Below are 22,230 nucleotides of genomic sequence, written 5' to 3'. Positions count from 1 at the left end.
AAAAAGGATGAGAGAACTATGAAAAAAAATTTGAAATTTGTGACATCAGATTAAAAATTTGAGGCGATCAAATTTCACAACAATTGCAACAAATATCTTTGTGATTAGTAGCAATACAAGTAACATTTTTTTCTTTCAGAATATTTGTTGTAGCTACTAGTCAGGAGGAACATGACTACTTAATTTCAGTCCTCGAGAATATTCAGGGGGAAATTATTTTTATTTATTATCTGAAAGATATTTTAACAAACGCTCATGCAACTTCTTCAGCAACGACATTGGAATATTATCATCACAAGAATGAGAATGAATGGTGCGGCTTCCTTGTAAGTATTCCATAATGATACATTTTTATCTATCTATATATAGTAAGATTTTTTTCTGTAATGGTATTTTCAAAGATTGGCACATTCTTTCTTAATCTTGCAATGGAGTTGTATGTAGATGAGGTAAACAGTGGTTAAATTTAATATCTGAAATGATTGTGCAAAAATTAATATTTTTCACATTTTGGGCATTTACAAAATGTTGGGGGGAAAAAATCAGAAAAGTGTAACAACAGCAAATTATATCACAGCAGAATTTCAACATCTCAGTTTATTTTAAAGGTATACCTTGAGCACCTAAATTGATTACATGATGGTCTTCTATTTGGTATTTGCAAGAAATGTAACATTAAGAACTCCCACTTCCAATCCCCGCCGACTCCCTTACTTAGCATACTTCTACCCACCCCTATCATATGTCCACCCTCTTATTGAAAGCTAGCAAAGGCTTAATAAACCAATCCTTTTCTTCAGTAAAACGTTGATACAACCTCGATAAACTAATGGGTATAATGATGAAGAGAAAGAAAGTGAAATTCCAGGAATCTCGGTATAAGAACAGCAACTTGACTCATTCAGCCACTATAAAATAATATTCCCTTAGGACATGAGTCTATTTTGTGTTCACCAGGTATAAACTGGGTTTTTTTCACCTTTTGCATTCCTGGAAAAAGTGAAACCCAGTGGATTACATTCTGTAGAAATATGTTTTTCAAATGCAAATGATATTTTTATACAAATCTTTCTTGTAGTTTGGTGATGGGCATATTGCATCTATGATGCTTCAAAAATCGCATGGAATTCATTTCAAATTGTACTCAATGCTTTTATTTACAATACCTGGGACTCCAACATTTTATTATGGTGATGAGCTTGCTCTCACAGACTATAAGGTAATTCAACCTTTAATATTGTAATCAGATTATAATAATGTTGAATACATTTTTATTCCAAATTTATTATTGGTAACAGTGTAATTTTAATCTTTCAACTATGTGCAACAGACTACAGTACAACCTCTAATGCGGTGGGACAAATCTCAATATGCTGGATTTTCAAATAGTGTTCCTTGGATTTTACCCAATGCGGATAAATTAACACCACCCGCTAGTGTATGTATACATATTTTGCATTTCTTATATCTAATATGAGATTGAGTTACATTATTTAATGAATACACATTTAGTTAACCATTATTAAAACATATTCAAAATGGTTCCAAGAAGTAATGTTAGTATCCATTATGGATAATGGGTATGGTCATTAAAATTGAAGAAATCGAAGCAGTAGTAGGTTATTAGGTCCCTTGTGCCTGCTCCAGCATTCATGAAGAACACAACTGAACCATCACCTTTGTTCACTTTCCTGCACTAACCACATACCTCTTTATTCTCTTCACATTTATTCTGTTGATCTATGTTTTGAATATACTCGGCAACCATGCCTCCATAGCCCTCTGGTGTATAGATTTCTGAAGATTTACTGCCCGCTAGGTGGAGAAAAATCTTCTCTGTCCTGAGTGGCTGAAATTTCAGGAGTGGCCATCGTCCTCTCAAACAGGTATATTGTTTTAAATACTGCATAACCTTTCAGAGAGAGTAACAAGGACTGTGGCACAATAGTTAGCTCCACTGGATAGTTGGGGGAAAGAAAGACTAGGAAAGAGTGGTGGGGACTAAATAGCGAGGAGATTGGACTGGTTTTTCCGTGATACGATCTGTTGCCATTCATTTCAACGGATGATTCAATAATATTGGGCAAATATGCATTGGAAGCAGCTGTTTTGGAGTAGAACAATATCCAATAAGTTGGAATCTTTTAAAAGGGAGATAGTGAAAATTCCTGTGAGGGTCAAAGATTAAAAATTCCCGTAGGGGTGATTAAGATTAAGAATTCCTACCATCAAACAAAATCTGTATTCAGTTAGCCAACCTTCGGCACGGTAGCGCAGCGGTAGAGTTGCTGCTTTACAGCGAATGCAGCGCCGGAGACTCAGGTTCGATCCTGACTGCGGGTGCTGCACTGTAAGGAGTTTGTACGTTCTCCCCGTGACCTGCGTGGGTTTTCTCCGAGATCTTCGGTTTCCTCCCACACTCCAAAGACGTACAGGTATGTAGGTTAATTGGCTGGGTAAATGTAAAAAATTGTCCCTAGTAGGTGTAGGATAGTGTTAATGTGCGGGGATCGCTGGGCGGCACGGACTTGGTGGGCCGAAAAAGGCCTGTTTCCGGCTGTATATATATGATATGATGATATGATGATAACAAACCTTCCAGAGTAGCCTACCATGCAGAACCATGACAAAGGCCTTGAAGTCTATATATGGACTATATTTACCCTCCTGCTCTCATTGATGTTTTATGCTACATCTTCAAAAAAAACATCAAATTCATGAGACACGATTTCTGTGCCTGTGCGTGAGTCTGTGCACAAAGCTATAGTCACTGTCCCTATTCAACCCATGTGTAATGGCAGTTTCTATACTTTCTCAAAGTCCAAATTCGATAGCCATTACTGCTCAGGGATGTGGTGGAGATTTAGCTTACGTACACACCGCACACTGAGATAGCAAAAATGAATCTTCCAAACGCTGTTTCTTGATTAATTGGTCTTTATTAAAGTAGCACAAATCAAAAGAGTAATTCATAATTTATCATGCTTATCAACTGCTTCCTCTTCAAACAACACAGTCGTTACCGTGTGGTTATTACCATGTGGTCGTTACCGTGTGGTCGTTACTGCATGGAAAAAAACTATTCTCTCCATCCTCAGAAGCTAAACTGACCACCAATGTCTGTGGCTACGCTAGCCTCCTCAAATGTAGACACTCCCCATTACGTATCAAATCACACCCACAAGCATGCAAAAAAGACAAAAACTAGAAATATTAAACATGGCCATAATATAATGACAGTAATTAATTTAAGCGTAAATGGCTCCTACACCATGACTTTCCAAATATATGTATGTATTATCCCTCAGAATCCCTTCCAGTTATTTACCAAGCACCTATTTTCTATGTTTCTATATATCAGGCTCACTGGCTTATATAGTCCCAGGTTTCTCTTTGTAACTTTTGCAGCAATGTCTATCTATCTTGCGGACGATATGACGATAGCTGAAGGGGCAGGTAGTGTAGAGGAAGCAGGGAGTCTGCATAAGGACACACAGGTTGGGAATGTGGGCAAAGAAGTGGCAGATGGAATAAAGCTTAGCAAAGTGTACAATCATGCACTTTGGTAGTAGGAATAAAGGTGTAAACTATTTTTTAAATGAGGAGAGGATTCTGAAATTGGAGTTGCAAATGGACCTGAGAGTGCTGATGCAGAATTCCCAAAAGGGTAATTTGCAAGTTGAATCGCTAGTAAGGAAGGCAAATGCAATGTTAGCAATCATTTCGTGAGACTAGAATATAAAAGCAAGGATGTAATGCAGAGGCTTTATAGGGCACTGATCAGACTGCATTTGGGGTTTTGGAGCGGTTTTGGGCTCCATATCTGAGGAGGGATGTGCTGGCATTGGAGAAAATTATCCTGGGGATGATTGGATTAATGTATGATGAGCGTTTGATGCCTCTGGGCTTTCACTCGCTGGAGTTTAGAAGGATGATGGGGGACCTCATTGAAACTTACCGAATAGTGAAATGCCTGGATATAGTGGATGTGAAGAAGATGTTTCCACTAGTGGGAGAGACTAGGACCAGAGGACACAGCCTCAGAATTCATGGGCATACCGTTGGAAAGGAGAGGAGGAAGAATTTCTTCAGTCAAAGGATAGAATTCATTGCCCCAAACGGCTGTGGAGGCCAGGCATTTGGGTATTGACAGTGCCCCCATGTGGTCCTGGACATTCATACCTCTGGGAGACAGGGAGAAGCAAGAAAAGAAGAAGCAATGATTCAATAATACTTTATTTTTCACATTTACCTCAGTAGAGTGAAATGCTTTGGTTTGCGTACAACCCCGTAAAATCATGTAGCAGACCTTACCCAGGCCGTACATAAGTGTCGCCATGTTTTGGTGCCGACAAAGTTTCAAATGTTCACCAAACATTCCTATCTACTGCCTGCCTGTGCACATGGCAACAGCCCCCCCGTCCCCCGTCCCCCCCCCACCAGGCCTCCCATCATTCTCGGCGGCCTACCTCGCTCTCCGATGGCCCTCCTGCAGGAGAGAAAGTAGAAGAGTGGAAGAAAGGAGAAGGAGAAAGATGTGGTTGAGGAAGGGAGACAAAATAGGACACCTCTCTCTTTATTGTGTTTTCCTGTGTCAGGTAGACTGAGCCACTGGGACAGACCTGAGACTTCCAGCGCCACTGTATGGTCAAGACTGGACTGCTGGAAAGAAGCTTTAAGACAGCCAGTGCCTCTACCTGAGGCAGTGACTGGGTGGCCGGCTTAAGCCTGAGATGCCAGAACCTCTTCTTGCCCCAGACACCAATGGACTACACAGACACACACCCCACACACACACATACACACACTCCTCCCCCCACCCCCACTTAAGGTAATCCAGAGTTTGCCAGTATCGTCTCTTCAAGCCCAAAGCTAAGCTGCCAGGATGAGATGTGCACTCCTCTAAGGCAAGTGCGAACCACAGGAAGAAGCCTGATATCACCACATCTTCTCCTTAGAAGACCAACACTAAGCGCCAGAATGATCGCATTTGCACTCTGACAGTGAGGGATAGGGCCCCCATGTTGTCCTGGACGCTCTTACCACTGTAAATTGAATTAACCATGCGAGTTCACCCTACTGCAAGCGTCGATGTGGTCACCACCCCCAACACCACAAGTATATTCAGGAAAAAAAGAATAACTACAGAGAGAAAAGGGCCCCTCAGAAACTAAAGTGGTCATCTATGTGTGGTGCCACAGGAAGTGAACAAGGTCCTCAATGAATATCTCTCTCTTTCATTACGGAGAAAGAAAATAAATGGTGATGTTTTGACAGCCCGTATTACAATCAAGGTGCTGGATGTTCTAAAACAGGGAAAAAGCTGCGATCTACAGGCCATTGAGCTTAACATCTATGGTTGGAAAGTTGCGAGAGAATATTCTGAAGGATCGGATATACATGCACTTAGAAGGTCATGGTCAGCATGGTTTTGTAAGTGGGAGGTTTTTTGAGGATGTAACCAAAAAGGTAAATGAAGGCAGAGCTGAAGACGTTGTACACATGGATTTTAGTAAGGCATTTGGCAAGGCTCTGCATGATAGGCTGTTCTGGAAGTTTAGATTGCATGGGATTCAAGGGGAGATAGATGAATGGAAAGAATATTGGCTTAATGGAAGGAAGCAAAGTGTGATGGTGGAATGTTGATTTTCAAACTGGAGGCCGGTGACTAGTAATATGCTGGACATGTGATCGGTGTTTGACCCATCATTGTTTGTCATCTTTCTCAAAGATTTGGATGAGAACGTACATGGCATGGTTAACAAGTTTGCAGATGACACAAAATTGGGTGATATTGTCGATAGTGAAGATGGTTGTCAAGAATTGCAGCAGAATCTTGATCGGTTGGGCAGGTAGGCTGAAGGAATGATTGAGTTTAATACAGAGAAATTTGAGGTGTTGCATTTTGAGATCAATAACATGGGCAGAATATACACAGTGAACGGTAGGGCTCTGGGGAGTGTTGTAGAACAGATCTAAGTGCAGGTACATAGTTCGTTGAAAATGGCATCACAGGTAGATAAGATAATCAAAAAGGCTTTTGGCACATTGGCCTTCATCAGTCATAGCATTGAGTATAGAAGTTGGGAGGTCATGTTGCAGTTATATAAGACATTGGTGAGACCGCATTTAGAGTATTGTGATCAGTCTTGGGCACCATGTTATAGGAGAGATGTGTCAAGCTGGAAAGGGTGCAGAGATTTATGAGGGTGTTGCCAGAACTCGAGGGCCTGAAGTGTATGAAATCATGAGAGAAATAGATCGGTAGATCCACAGAGTCTCTTGCCGAGAGTAGGGGAATCGTGAACCAGAGTACACAGGTTTAAGGTGAGGAGGGAAACATTTAATATGAGAGGGGTAAATTTTTCACGCAAAGGGTATAGAACAATCTGCCAGAGTAGGTAGTTGAGGCAGCTATTATCGCAACGTTTAAAAAACATTTAGACAGGTACTTGGATAGGACAGGTTTAGAGGGATATGGGCCAAATACAGGTTGGTTGGACTACTGTAGATAGGGTATGTTGGCCAGTGTGAGCAAGTTCAGCTGAAGTAGCCTGTTTCCACACTATAAGACTATGATTGTATGAAAAGGCCCAAAGTGCTATAACTCAGCCGAGTTACTCCAGCACTCAGTGTCTTTTTTTTAGTAACCCAGCATCTGCATTCCTTATATCCAGATGAAGATAAATACAATGATCAGTTAGTCCCAAGGACACAGTGGGGAACGAGAGAAGAAATTGCTAGAGCAACGGCTGCAATATACGTCATTGTTAAACGCAGATGACGTGCCTCAAGACTGGAGACTGGCTAATGTGCCCCACTTTAAAAAAGGCTGTTAAGAAAAAACTAGAACTATAGACTAGTTATACAAGATGCTGGTGAGGCTGCACTTAAGAGTATTGTGTTCACTTTTGGCCACCCTGCATATGAAAGATGCCATTAAGCTGAAAAGGATGCAGATAAAATTTATGAGGATGTTTCCAGAACTCAGCCTAAGGTATATGGTTATTCTAAGCACAGGTGTTTGAGGGTGTCTGAAATCATGAGGGAAATATATAGGGTGAATGCACAGAATCTCAGAGAAGGGGAAGCAAGAACTAGAGGGCACAGCATTAAGATGAAATGGGAAAGATTTAATAGGAACCCGAGGGGGCATCCTTTACATGCAGAGGGTGGTGGGAATGAACTGCCAGATGAAGTATTTAAGGCATGTATGGTAACAAGATTTTAAAAACTTTCGGATATGGAAAGGTAGATTTGAAATGAGACACAAAATGCTGGATTAATTCAGGGGGACAGGCAGCATCTCTGGAGAGAAGGAATGGGTTATGTTTTGGGTCGAGACCCTTCTTCAGACCAGCATCTGCAGTTCTTTCCTACACACTAGATCTGAAGGGATATAGGCCAGGCCTAGAGACTCACTTGGATGGGATATCATGGTCGGCATGGCAAGTTGGGCCAAACGGCCTGTTTCTATGCTATATGACTCTAAGATATTGTTACAGGAAGAATCTGCAAACTTTACATCTGAGGTTAGGAATAAACATGGATGAGACATTGGTTCTACTTTCATGCAGCTGCGCAGAAAATGCTAAGCCGAACAGCAGGAAAAGAAGAGATCAACTTGAGAGGAGAAGCTGACTTCTCAGATCCCACCATGTGGAGAAGCTCTTGTTTAGAGACCATTCCAGCAGAGCCCAGAGTAATAGTGGGCTGGATGTAGCCCACTATTTGAGAAAATTAATTGACATTCAAAGCAGTATATAAGAGATACTGGTGTAGAAATCCCAACCCCTTTCTGACCCCTTCAAAAATTATTAGAAAATTTACTGATGTACCAGATTTAAAAGATGAGAACATTTATTTTTATTTTGTTCTAATGCAACAATTTGCCATGTAGAATACATTGCTTGAAAGTGTGGTGATAGCAGATTTGGAAAAGGACAGGGACAGACTCCTTGGTCCTCAATGTTTGTGCCAAACCTAATGCCAAGGAAAACTAATCTCATCTGCCTTCACACAGTAATGTTTAAAAAGCAATTAGTAAAGTACATTAAGAGAAAATATTTGTGAAACTATGTGAGAGTGAGAAGGATTTTAACACTGACTGCTAACTTCTAAGCACCTCACAGACAGAATGGGGTGAATGGCATCTATACTCAAGAGTCAAGAGAGTTTAATTATATGCAGCAGAAGCGGAACATTGAAACTCATACTTACTGCAGCTTTAAGGCATACTGTCTCAATAGCACACCAAATAAATATACAAAACAATAATGTATAGATTATCAGTTATACTAGGTATCCAGGCCATGATAGTGCAAGTCAAAGTATGTCACAGTCCATTGTAGTTCAGGACGAAGTTAGAGTTTGCAATGTGGTTCAAGACTGAAGAAGGGTCTTGACCCGAAACGTCACCCATTCCTTCTATCCAGAGTTGCTGCCTATCCCAGTTAATCCAGCATTTTGTGTCTATCTGTGGATCACGACCCTCTTGATCCATTCTTAGCGGTGAGGACTGCACAGAGTTAGGAAGGGGAGTCAGAGGAACGACTACGGAACTGCTTGTAGTCGGTAGACTGGGTTCAAGGAACCAGCAATGGTCCTGAATGAATGCGCCGCAGTTGTTACTAACTTCATAAGGAAATGTGTGGAGAAGTGTGATCCACGAAAATCCATCGAGTATTCTCCAACCAGAAGCCATGCATGAACCAGGAGGTTCGCATTTTTCTAAGGATGAAATATCAGGCATTCAGGTCTGGTGACAAAGTTATACAACGAATCCAGATATGACCGTAAGATCATGTGATCATGTGATAGGAGCAGAATTAGGCCATTTGGCCCATCGTCCACTCCGCCATTCAATCATGGCTGATTTATCTCTCCCTCTTAACCCCATTCTTCTCCCCATAACCTCAGACACCTGTACTAATCAAGAATCTATCTATCTCTGCCTTAAATATATCCACTGACTTGGCCTCCACAGCCTTCTGTGGCAAAGATTTCCAGAGATTCACCACCCTAAGACTAAAGGTTCTTTCACATCCCCTTCCTAAATGAATGTTCTTTGATTCTGAGTATATGACCTAGAATCTCCCACTAGTGGAAACATCCTATTTTATCATGAACTTCTAAGTACTCTGTAACCTCATCCTCTATAATCCATATACTAAAACTCTCGTTTGTTTATTTATTTGTCCTGAACTACAGCCAAAACGGTACACGATAACGCGACAATTTTAGGCCCACCTTACTCACCGTCATCCCTTCGGTGCTAATGGAAGATGTTTCATTGACATCAGTGTTATATTCTTAAAGTTATTCACATTTTAAAGTTTAAATCTATCTCTTAGGGAGGGAGAGGGGAGGGAGGGAGGGGGAGGAGGGAGGATAAGAGGGTTTGAGGGGGGGAGGAGGGAGGATAAGAGGGGTTGAGGGGAAGGGGGGAGGGGAGGGAGGGAGGGGGAAATGGGAGAAGGGGGAGCAGGGGACGAGGGGAGAGGGTGCTGCACCAATGCATGAGAGGTTTGTGCCCAACGGGTCCAATTGGTCTAGTAGACTGGAAAATCTTACCAACCGCCAAAGTCAGACTAACTGGCCTATAGTTCCCACCATTCTGCTTTGCTCCCTTCTTGTGCAGAGGGGTAATATTGGCAATTTTGCAATCATCTGGGACCTCTCCTGTCTAGTGATTGTCGAAATATCACTGTCAATGCCTCCACAATCTCTAAAGCTGCCTCTTTCAGAACCCTAGAATGCAGTCCTAGGTGACTTATCCACCTTCTGCGCTTTCAGCTTCCCAAGCACCATCTCCCTTGCAAGGCCATCAAAATGACTGAAAGGGATTTTCGCTCTAAAGTGGAGGCTGTTATGGCAGGACATGTCCTTTGATACCATGGGCTCTCATCTTTCTTAGCAGCCTCCCCTGTGGCATCTTATCAAAGGCTTTCTGAAAATTTAGGTAAACAACATCTACTGACTCTCTTTTGTCCGTCCTGCTATTTACTTTTTTAGTTTTAGTTTAGAGATACAGCACAGAAACAGGCCTTTCAGCCCAACACGTCCGCGTCGACCGGCAATCCCTGCACATTAACACTATCCTACACGCACAAGGGATAATTTTACACTTGTACCGAAGCCAATTAATCTACAAACCTGTACGTCTTTGGAGTGTGGGAGGAAACCGAAGATATCAGAGAAAACCCACGCTGGTCATGGGGAAAACGTACAAACTCCATACAGACAGCACCCTTAGTCAGGATCGAACCCGGGTCTTCGGCGCTGCAAGGCAGCAACTCTAGCGCTGCATCACCGTGGCGCACGTCTAAGAATTCCAGTAAATTTGTCAGGCAAGACCTCCCCTTCACAGTGCTTCCTACAAGGCATAACCAGGGGACAGCTCAAGTGACAGCAAAGCGTCACCATCACACATGCTCAGTGCATTCTATGCACAATTTGATAGGGAGAATGCTGACGTGTGTTCCCAGGGTCTCATCGCCCCTGATGGTATTACTATCTTAGTCACAGAGGCCGACGTCAGAAGATTCTTCAGGGGGGTGAATCCTCGAAAACCGTCCACTTGATGGTATAATTGTTCGTGTTCTTAAAACCAACTGGCTGGAGTTTTTGCAGACTTCTCCAAACTCTCATTACTGAAGTCTGATGTTCCCACCTACTTTAAAAAGGCATCAATAATATCTGTGCCCAAGGAAGGTATTTATTTCACAAAATGCTGGAGTAACTCAGCAGGTCAGGCAGCATCTCAGGAGAGAAGGAATGGGTGACGTTTCGGGTCGAGGCCCTTCTTCAGACTGATCTGTGCCCAAGGAGATAAGATGAGGTGTCTCAACGACTACCTACCGATGACATGACGTCGTGGTGATGAAGTGCTTCGAGAAGTTGGTTGTGGTGCATGCCATACATAAACATCCTGGACCCACTCCAATTTGCCTACCGCCACAACAGGTCAACGGAGGATTTGATCACACTGGCTCTCCACTCTGCACTGGACCACTTGTACAATAAAAACACAGACGTCTGGCTGGTCATAGACTTCAGCTTGGCTTTCAAAACCATCGTCCCCTCCAAGCTGGTTACCAAGTTCACAGTACTGGGTCTCTACGCATCCCTCTGCAACTGGATCCTTGACGTCTTCATCAACAGACCACAATCTATACGAATTGGCAGCAACACTTTGTCCTCGATAACCATCAGCACAGGAACACCTCAGGGCTGCGTGGTCAGTCCCCTGCTCAACTCACTCTATTCCTGCAATTGTGTAGCTGGACACAAAATGCTGGAGTAACTCAGCAGGACAGGCATCATCTCTGGAGAAAAGGAATGGGTGACATTTCGGGTCAAGACCCTTCTTCAGACTGCTGTCAGGGGAGCGGGTGGTATTGAGATAGAAAGTAGTCAGAGACAGTAAGACTGGTTGGAGAAGTGGGAAGGGGAGGGGATTGAGAGAGAGGGAAAGCAAGGGCTATTTGAAATTAGAGAAGTCAATGTTCATACCGCTGGGGTGTAAGCTACCCAAGCGAAATATAAGGTGTTGTTCCTCCAATTTGTGCTGGGCCTCACTCTCACAATGGAGGCCCAGGACAGAAAGGTCAGATTGGGAATGGGAGTGGGAGGGGGAGTTAAAGTGTTGAGCAACCGGGAGATCAGGTAGGTTTAGGCGGACTGAACAGAGGTGTTCAGCGAAATGATCGCTGAGCCTGATCTTGGTCTCGCCAATATACAGGAGTCCACACCTGGAACAACGGGTACAGTAGATGAGGTTGGAGGAGGTGCAAGTGAACCTCTGCCTCACCTGAAAAGACTATTGGGATCCTTGAACAGAGTAGAGGGGGGAGGTATAGGGACCTGTGTTGCATCTCCTGCAGTTGAAGGGGAAAGTACCTGGGCTGAAGGTGGTTTGGGTGGGAAGGGACAAGTTGACCAGGGAGTTGCGGAGGGAACCGTCTCTGCGGAAAGCGGAAATGGGTGGAGATGGGAAGATGTGGCTAGTAGTGGGATCCCGTTGGAGGTGGCGAAAGCGTCGGAGGATTATGTCCTGCATGCGACAGCTGGTGGAAGGTGAGGACAAGGGAGACTCTCTTCTTGTTACGAATGGAGGGAGGGGGAGCTTAGTGAGACCCTCATCTATAATGGAAGACTTCAAGTAACCCTTTCCCTCTCTCTCTCCATTCCCTCCCCCTTCCCAGTTCTCTGACCAATCTCACTTTTTATCTTTGATTTAAACCAGCATCTGCAGTTTTGTCCTATGCACTATGTAGCTGGACACAGTTCCAACTCATCTTCAAGTTTCCCAATGATGCCACCATTGTTGGACAAATAACAGATGATGATGATGAGTCAGTGTATAAGCGGGAAATCAATCGAAAGACCAAAAGGTGCCAGAATAACAACCGTGTTCTCAATGTGTAAGACCAAAGACTTTGGAAGAGAAAGGACGAGGATCTACAAATGTCTTCATTGGTGGTGGGGAGAGTCAAAAGCTTCAAATCCCTGGCCATGCGTATCTCTGAATATCTGTCCCGGACCCAGCACATTGATGCATTCATAAAGAAAACCCATCAACGCTTTTACTTCCTTGGAAGATTTAGGCAATTCAGTATGACAACGAATACTCTTGAACTTCTACAGACCATATTGACTGGTTGCATCATGGCCTGGTTCGGCAACTCGAACACCTAAGAATGTAGCAGATAGAAAAAAGTGATGAACACTGCAGAGTACATCACAGGTATTGACCTCCCCACCAGTCTGGAAACTGTAACATCCAGCTTCAGGTGCAGCTTCTTCCCATCAGCCATCAAGCTAAGATACACTGCAACCTCCAAATATACTCCAAACTACATAGACGTGGAGATATTATTTTGCCTCTGCACTATTATTGTTTGTTTTACATTTAAATATATATATATCTGTATATATAGTTATGTTTATTATGATGTTTACAGAATACTATGCTTAAATATCTGTTGTGCTGCTGGGGCGTGACAATAAAACACTCTTGACTCTTCCTTGACTCTTGGAAGAAGCAGTTCTTGAAACCAGAAGTAACCATTCTCCGGCTCCAGTCCCTTCTTCCCGATGGTAGCAGCAATATGAAAGCATGCCAGGGTGGCATGGGTATGCAGCTTGATATATGTTTCTGATTTTTAAATTTTGACTAAGGACTAATAATCTTCTTTGTTTTTAACAGCAACAGGCTGCAGAAACATTATCGGTGTTGTCATTGTTTAGAATGCTTGGACAAATAAGAAAGGAAGAACCACCCCTGCAGTATGGTGACTTCCACATTATGATAAATACAACAACGGTCCTTTCATATATAAGACAGTGGGATCATCTGGGAATTTTAGTTATCCTGAATTTTGGTGGTATATTTACTTATGATTTTACTGCGTCATATTTACCACGAACTGCTCTTCTTCTAGCAAAGTCAACAGATATAAGCCAATGTGAGTCAGTAAATTTGCAAAATATGAAGATAGAAGCAAACATTGGATACATACTAAAATACTTTATTTCAGATTAGTTCTTGATCTATGATATAATGTTTATATGAATAATATATTAACTATATGAATAGTGCAATGTTAAAAATCAAACATTCTAATTGCTTTTCATACCTTAATTGAAAATGATGGAAGTATAAGGTTGATTTACTTTTTGATTAGAAATTTGAATAAAAACAGTTATATCAGTTGAATTTATTTCTGTATAAAGTGGTCTGTTTTAGGTGCTTTTTTAAAAAGGATCAATCTCGGAAACTGAATACAACTTGAGAAGAAGTGCATTTTCTCCTCTGGCAATAGGAATGTTCAAAATGAAAGGAAATCTGTTCATGCGTACAAAGTAACTCACTTTCATGATTTTTAAACGCAATTAAAATTTGCTCTTCAGTCATGCAGATCCAGTTTATATTGTTTATCCATTTCAAAGATGTTGAAAGTGGCGTACTTTCACCACAGCAATTGTTATTTTGCTATAACGAAGATAGATAACAGGTATATGACCCAGCCCCCAGAGGAGGTAGTTGAGGCAGGTACTATTGAACAGCTACATGGATAGGAAAGGTTCAGAGGGAAATGAACCAAATGCGATCAATTGGGACTAGCTTAGATGGGGCATCTTGGTCGGTATGAATGAGTTCAGCCAAATGATCTATTTCCATGTAATATGACTCTGTCACCCAGATTTTATGAAACTCTTTTAACCAAAGTTAATCTACCAAGAAGTAGTACAATTTTTGAATCATCTTTTTAAATCACTTTATTGAAATTCTTCTTGGAAACTCAGAGGACTGCAGATGCTGGAATCGGGAGCAACAAAGAAAATGCTGGTGGAACTTGACAGGTCAGGCAGCATCAGTCAAGGGAAATGGACAGTTAACGTTTTGGTTTGAGGTCCTTCCAATCTACTGAAAAAGGGATGGGATGCGCTCTCTCGTTCGCTCTGATCACCCACATTCATAGTTGATTTTCAATAGAAAGAATTTCAATGAAGTGAACTAAAAACATTTTGAGTTTTGGAAAGTGATCAAAGCTGCATGTTGGAGATGAATACAGTTACAATCTTATGTTTTATGAAATGTCGATGCAACGTGTTAGCAGGAAGTTTTTATTACCCTTGCCGAACATCGAAAATGTGTCTAGATTTTAACTTTCGTGACCCATCTCTGGTATCTACTTAAAATTTGGCACAGATTTAGATTAAAAATCATTGAGGAGGAATTCATAACTCATCAGTGTAAAAGGTTGCACACTAATTAATTAAGCTGATTAGAAAAAGTCAGTCATGGGCTCTGTCGATCTGCGAGACCCCACTCTGGCCTGCTCTGGTTCTGGCTTCTCAGCGGCTTTCCTGGAGCTCAGAGAGTGAGAGTTCTGAACACGTACTGCAGTGTTTGCTGCAAAGATATTCTGTGTTGATATGAAAACTAAATTGGACAGAGAACTTCTTAATCTATGAATTTGCGTTCTTAAATTGGTATCGGTGAATGCACTCTTTTTTTAAAACATTCATTCAAGGGATGTGAGCATCACAGGCTGTGCCAGCATTGAATTACTCATCTCTAGATGCTCTTGAGAAGGTGCAGCTAAGCTGCCTTCTTAAATCGCTGCAATCCTTGTGTTGTTCGTGAGTGAGTGAGTTCCAGGACTTTGACCCATCAACAGTGAAGGAACAGCGACACATTTCCAAGTGGGGATGGTGTCTGGCTAGCCAGGCAACTTCCAGGTGGTGGTGTCACCATGCTTTGGCTGCTCTAATCCTTCTTCTGGACTTGGAAGGTGCCTTCTCAAGAGTTTCAATAACTTGCTCCAGAGCATCCTGTAGATGGTGCAAACTGCTGCCATTCTGTGTCAGGAATGGGATGAGTGGATGAATGTGAATAGGTGTCAATTAAGAGAACCACTGTGTCCTGTTTGGTATCAAGGCTCTTGAGTATTGTTGAAGATGTGCTCATCTAGACAAATGGAGAGTATTCCATCATGCTCCTGACGAGCTTTGTCGATGGTGGACAGGTTTTGGAGAGTTCGGAGGGGAGTTAACACTATCCTATGCACACTGGGGACAATTTACATTTATACCAAGCCAATTAACCTACAAACCTGTAGGTCTTTGGAGTGTGGGAAGGAACCAAAGATCCTGGAAATAACCTACGCAGGTCACGGGGAGAATGTACAAACCCCGTACCGACAATACCCGTAGCCAGGATTGAACCCGGGTCTCTGGCAGTGCAAGTGCTGTACGGCAGCAACTCTACTGCTACGCCACCATGCCACCCTGCTTGCTGCAAGATTACTAGCCCCTAACCTGCTCTTTAAACCACTTTGTGTAAATAGCTAATCTAGTTCCGTTTCTGGTTAATGATAATCCACAGATATCTATATTGCGGATTCGGTTAAGTAAATCCCAGTGAATGTCAGGAGATGATAGTTGGATTTTCTCGTTTGTTATTGTCACAGCCAGGCACTTGTGCGCGTGAATCTTACTTGCCGCCTATCAGCCTATTGTTAGACATGGTTCAGGTCCTTCGGCATTTGGATGTAGAATGGCTTCAGTATCTTGGAGTCATAAATGGTGTTGAACTTTGTGCAATCATCAGCGCACATCCCTCCAGACCTTGCGACTGAAGAAAGGTAATTGATGAAGAAGCTGAATGTGGCTGAGCCCTGGACACGAAGCTGAGAAACTCCTGCAGAGATGTTCTGTGGCTGAGAGGACGTCCAATCAGCACAACCATCTTCCTTTGCTAGTGTGTAGGAAGGAACTGCAGATGCTGGTTTAAACTGAAGGTAGACAAAATACTCTCCGCCATAATCCCAGTGGGCTCCCTACCTAGCTAGCCTGAAACAAAGCGCTTGATTGGTCAATTGGCGTCTGACTCAATGACAAACTTGCTTTGATTGGACAGTTACTATTCGGAAAATTGACAAGATTTTGGAGTTTTTTTCCATATTTTAAAAATATGTGTAGGTTTTGTTCTTGACGTGTTTCAGATATAATTTCTATAATATTTTTACACGATCTATCTTCTATCTATATATATTACTTAAACTCTTGATTTGTTTGTGTGTATATGTTTATGTGTGTACCAAGCCAAAACGGTACAGGACAGCGCAACAATTTTAGGCCCACCCTACTCGCCATTCCCCTGTGGTGTGAATAAACCCGCTTTTCCACTTTATAAAAACAATTTACCTAATAAACTTTAATAAATGCGCTCCCCCCGCCCCGGGAGGACCAGCAGGAGGACCGGCGCCCGTCTCGGCGTGCCCCACGCCCGACCTTCCTCCCATGGTGCAGTGCGCCGCAGAGACTGAGGTAGAGGGTCCAACAAGAAGGCCGTCCCCCCCGCTCCCCACCAATCGCAGCAGGAGAAATGGGGCCGAGGTCAGTGCCTTCTCCCTGTCCACTCTCGCCCACCCACGGCCCCGGGAGATGCTCCCCGCCCGGCAACGGGTCCATGCCGTCATCACCATTCCCCACCGCAGACTACAGCCGAGGTCAGTGGTTTTTACCTGTCCCCCCTTGGCCGCACACGGCCAAGGGGGCACTTCCCACCGGGCCGGGGGGAGAGGGGAGGGAGGGGGGAGGGGTGAAGGGAATGGGGGAGGGGTGAAGGGGATGGGGAGGGGAGGAGTGGGTGCTGCACCAATGCAGGAGAGGTTTGGACCCAAGGGAGGGGGGAGTTGGGCGTATGTGGGTGGGGGAGAGGGGGTGGGCGGGGAGAGGGGGTGGGTGGGCGGGGAAAGTAGTGCGGCGCGTGGGGGTGTGGGAGAGGGAGTGGGGGTGGGCGGGGGAAGGGAGGGGGGAGTGTGGGGGTGCGGGGAGAGTGGGGGGGAGAGTGGGTAAGGGTGGTAGGGTAGGGGAGGGCTATATGGTTTATAGAACAAATGCGATTTGGATGAGGGGATTGAAGGCTTTGTGGCCAAGTTTGCAGTTGATATGAATATAGGTGTAGGGGCAGTTAGTGTAGAGAAAGCAGGGACTCTGCCGAAGGACTTGAACAAGTTGGTCGAGTGTGCAGAGAAGTGGCAGAAGGAATATAGTGTAGCAAAGTGTGAAGTGCATTTTGGTAGGAGGAATAATGGCGTATACTATTTTCTAAGTGGGGAGGGAATCCCGAAATCGGAGGTGCATATGGACATGGGAATGCTGTTGCAGGATTCTGAAAAAGTTAATTTGCGAGTTGAATCGGTAGTAAGGAAGGCAAACATAATTTATTTCAAGAGGGCTAGAATACAAAAACAGGGATGCAATGCTGAGGCTCTTTAAGGCACTGGTCGGGCCACATTTGGAGTATTGTGAACAATTTTGGGCACCATATCTGTGGAAGGATGTGCTGGCTCTGTTGAGGGTCCAGAGGAGGTTTACAAGAATGATCCCTGGAATGAGTACGTTAACATCTGATGAGCGTTTGACGGCACTGGGCTTGTACTTGCTGGAGTTTAGAAGGATGAGACTTAATTGAAACTGATCGAAAAGTGAAAGGCTTGGATAGAGTGGATGTGGAGAGGATGTTTTCACGTGGGAGAATCTAGGACGAAAGGTCATAGCCTCTGAATTAAGAAGGAGATGAGGAATTTATTTAGTTAGCGGGTGGTGAATTTGTGGAATTCTTTGCCACAGATGGCTGTGGATACCAGGTCAATGGATGTTTTCAGGACAGATAGATTCTTAATTGGTATGGGTGTCAGGGGTTATGGGGAGAAGGGAGGAGAATGGGGTGAGGAGAGATAGATCAGCCATGATTGAATGGCGGTAAATTTGATGGGCCGAATGGCCTAACTCTGCTCCTATCACTTAAGAGCATATGAAACTGCCATTCATAGAGTTGTGAATGGACCCAGCACAGGTGGGTCCATCAGCCCAACTCATCCATGCTGACTTTGAAGCTATCAACACTGATCCCAATAAATGCTTTTTAAATGCCAATCTGCCTCTACCACTCCCTCAGGTAATTCATTTCATATAACTACCATAGTCTAGACGATAAACTTGCCATTTGGATCTCCTTCAAATTTCTCCTCTCATCTTAAACCTATGCCCTCTAGTTTCAGATGTCTCTACCCTAGGAGCAAGACTCTGACTACCCAATCTATGCCCTTCATAATGCGATAAACCTGTGTAATGTCACCCCTGAGCCTTTTACATTACAATGAGAATAAACCCAGCTTCCTTTTATGTAAACCCCTCCGTTTCAGGCAGCAACTTGGTGAATCTCTTCTGCTACCACATTCGTCCTGTAGTGCGGTGACCAGAACTGCTAGTGATTCATTGCTCTTGTAATAATAATATTGAATACATTTGCAACTAATTTCACCATGTCTTTTTTTTTTCTCTTTGCTATCCTTCACAATTTTGTAATTGTAGGAGATGTAATTTTTTTAATCTGTTTTAGAATTACAACCTTGTAATTGAAATCAGCATAGTGCTGTGGCCAATTCACGCTTTATTCAAGACAAACATAAGACTATAGATGTTGGAATTATGAGCAAAAAATAAACTGCTGGCAAAACTCAACGGGTTGTCAACTCAATCTGTGGAGGGAAATGGACAGACAACGACATTTTGGGTTGGGCCCCTTCAGTATTGATTTCTGAGCTGACCTGTCCCTGTCCATTTCCCTCCACAGATGCTACCTGACCCACTGTGTTCCTCAAGCAGTTTGCTTTATGCTTTAATCAGTTCTGCATTGCAAAGAGTCTTTTTACGTTTGCTAAAATCCATGTGATTTCAAAAGGCACCTCCATCAAACTCTTCAATAAACCTTGAACCTCCATTATGTCTTGCTTGCCTTTCAGTGAAGGAGTGGTTGTTCAATTTGACTGATTCTTAGGTTTTTTCAAGCTGGGTGACATGTAGTGAAATTTGCATGCACTGTTGTGGAATAGTGTTCTAAATTCTGAACTTAAAAGCAGAACATGCCTGCTGACAAACAAGTCTCATACATGTTTCATTATACACAACACAAATGCCATCTTCCACGGCAGATATACCTGCCTCGTATCATGGTTGCAGCTTTCTCCAGCCTCCTCATATTTCATTCTTTCCGTTAACCGATTGGGTCATAAAATAAAATATGCACTTAAGCAGTTAAGCACTAAATTCTAAATTGGTGTCTGTGGTATTATTGCATCAAATCTATTGAGAAGTACTTATTGTGCCATATAGTCAATGTGATGTGTAAGAAAATGAAATTCGATTGGTTCTGTTGCTCCTGCAGTCAATCCTTTCATTAATTCACACATGACTTATTATTCTAAAAGTAAAAGATGCTCTTTATTTTATACTCGACCAAGTGGACCCGTTGGGCCCAAACCACTCCCTGCATTGGTGCAGCACTCTCTCCTCCCCCACTACCCCCCTCCTCCCATTCCCCCGTCCCCTCTCCCCCCTCCCTTGCCCTGCTACCCCTCCCTCTCCCCTCCCCCCCCCTCCCTCCCTCCCCCCTCTCCCTCTCCCCCCCACCCCCTTTAGGGTTGTCTCTCCTGTATTGGTGCAGCACCCTCTCCTCCCCCACTCCCCCCCAACCCTTCATCCCTCCCCTCTCTCCCTACCCCATCCCCTTCACCCCTCCCTTCCTTCTCCCTCCCTCACCCCCATCCCCTTTACCCCTCCCCCTCCCTTCCTCCCCCGCCAGCCCCCTCCTCCCGCACCACCCCTCCCCTCCCACCCCCCCTCGGCCCAACCGTGGAGCCGTTGCCGGGCGGGGGAGTGCCCCCATGGCCCGTGTCCCAGCAAAGGGGGAGAGGGAAAAAAGCAGTGACGTCGGCCCCCGTTTCTCCTGTGGAGCCGAAGCGTCTCCTGCAGCTCGCTGCAATCTGCGGCGGAGGACGGCATGGACCCGTTGCCAGGCGGGGAGCGTCTCCCGGGGCCGTGGGTTGGCGAGAGTGGACAGGGAGAAGGCACTGACGTCGACCGCATTTCTCCTGCTGCGACCGACGGCCATCTTGTTGGACCCTCTGCGACAGCCTCTGCTGCGAGCTGCAGTGTGGGAGGAAGGTCAGGCGCGGGGCACACCGGGACTGGTGCCCGTCCTCCCGCAGGTCCTCCGGTGTGGGGGGGGGGACGGAATTATTCAAATTTATAAGGTAAATTGTTTTTACAAAGTAACGAAAGTGGGGTTATTCACACCATAGGGGAATGGTGAGTAGGGTGGGCCTAAAATTGTGGTGCTATTGTGTACCGTTTTGGCTGTGTAGAGGGCAAGGGCATGGTACACGCATACACATAAACAAACCGAGTTTTAGGACGGACGGACGGACAGACAGACAGACTGACTGCTGGAGTAACTCAGCAGGTCAGGCAGCATCTCGGGAGAGAAGGGAATGGGTGACGTTTCGGGTCGAGACCATTCTTCAGACTGATGTCGGGGGCGGGACAAAGGAAGGATATAGGTGGAGACAGGAAGATAGAGGGAGATCTGGGAAGGAGGAGGGGAAGGGAGGGACAGAGGAACTATCTAAAGTTGGAGAAGTCGATGTTCATGCCACTGGGCTTGCAAACTGCCCAGGCGAAATATGAGGTGCTGTTCCTCCAATTTCCGGTGGGCCTCACTATGGCACTGGAGGAGGCCCATGACAGAAAGGTCAGACTGGGAATGGGAGGGGGAGTTGAAGTGCTCGGCCACCGGGAGATCAGTTTGGTTAATGCGGACCGAGCGCAGGTGTTCAGTGAGGCGATCTTGCATTGGTGCTGAACATAGGTAGGTAGGTAGGTAGGTAGGTAGGTAGATAGATACTAGTAAAGGGTGCACCTGTTGGGCCCAAATTTCTCGTTGGGTTCCCATTGTGACGTGGGGAAATCGTGTTTTTTCTTTAAAATAAACGGCTTTTTAAAAAAAAAATCTCAATGAAAATCGCGTTTTTTTTCTTTAAAATAAATACCGTTTTTAAAAAAAATAAACCAAATCTCAATGAAAAATCAGGTTTAAAAAAATCTCAATGAAAATCGCATCTTTTCTTTAAAATAAATGGGGGTTTTTTTAGAAATAAAATAAATCAGTGAAAATCGTGTTTTTTCTTTATGATAAATGTAGTTTTTTTTAATAAAAAATCTTATCTTTAACGTTTTGGTTTTTTATTGTGAAAATTTTCTCTTGGAGATCCTCAAGACTGTCCCCTCATTCAGCAGCAGCGGCAGCTTAACTGTTACTTTGAGCGGGAAGAAGACCCGCGCTTTGAGTGGGAAGAGCTGACGTCCAATCAGAGTGGGGGCTGCGCTCCTCCCACGTGGGACCTGGGACCAATCGGGCATTGAGCGGGAGATCAGAGCCAATCAATCGACCCCCAAGTGGGAAAATCGCGTTTTTGCTTTAAAAAAATAAATTGCAGCAAAAATAGGAGCAAAGAGGTCCTTCTGCAGTTGTACAGGGCCCTAGTGAGACCGCACCTGGAGAACTGTGTGCAGTTTTGGTCTCCAAATTTGAGGAAGGATATTCTTGCTATTGAGGGCTTGCAGCGTAGGTTTACTAGGTTAATTCCCGGAATGGCGGGACGGTCATATGTTGAAAGACTGGAGCGACTAGGCTTGTATACACAGGAATTTAGAAGGATGAGAGGGGATCTTATCGAAACGTATAAGATTATTAAGGGGTTGGACACATTAGAGGCAGGAAACATGTTCCCAATGTTGGGGGAGTCAGAGAGTTGTGAATCTGTGGAATTCTCTGCCTCAGAGGGCAGTGGAGGCCAACTCTGAATACATTCA

General features: G+C 44.0%; 1 protein-coding gene across 1 annotated transcript in view; it reads left to right on the top strand.

The window, feature by feature from the left end:
- Nucleotides 1-21,780, top strand: part of LOC144597048 (4F2 cell-surface antigen heavy chain-like) — a 71,009-nt gene extending 49,229 nt beyond the window's left edge. The window contains exons 6-9 of the mRNA XM_078405963.1: nucleotides 140-326; nucleotides 1,079-1,219; nucleotides 13,211-13,469; nucleotides 21,626-21,780. Coding sequence (XP_078262089.1) covers nucleotides 140-326; nucleotides 1,079-1,219; nucleotides 13,211-13,469; nucleotides 21,626-21,780 — 742 coding nt within the window. The remainder of the gene's footprint in view (nucleotides 1-139; nucleotides 327-1,078; nucleotides 1,220-13,210; nucleotides 13,470-21,625) is intronic.
- Nucleotides 21,781-22,230: the final 450 nt, after the last annotated feature.

This window comes from Rhinoraja longicauda, chromosome 9 (assembly GCF_053455715.1).
Source record: "Rhinoraja longicauda isolate Sanriku21f chromosome 9, sRhiLon1.1, whole genome shotgun sequence".
In the NCBI taxonomy this organism is placed as follows: Eukaryota; Metazoa; Chordata; class Chondrichthyes; order Rajiformes; family Arhynchobatidae; genus Rhinoraja; species Rhinoraja longicauda.
The sequence above is the reverse complement of the archived record's forward strand: the minus strand, read 5'-3'. Positions and strand labels throughout refer to the sequence as shown.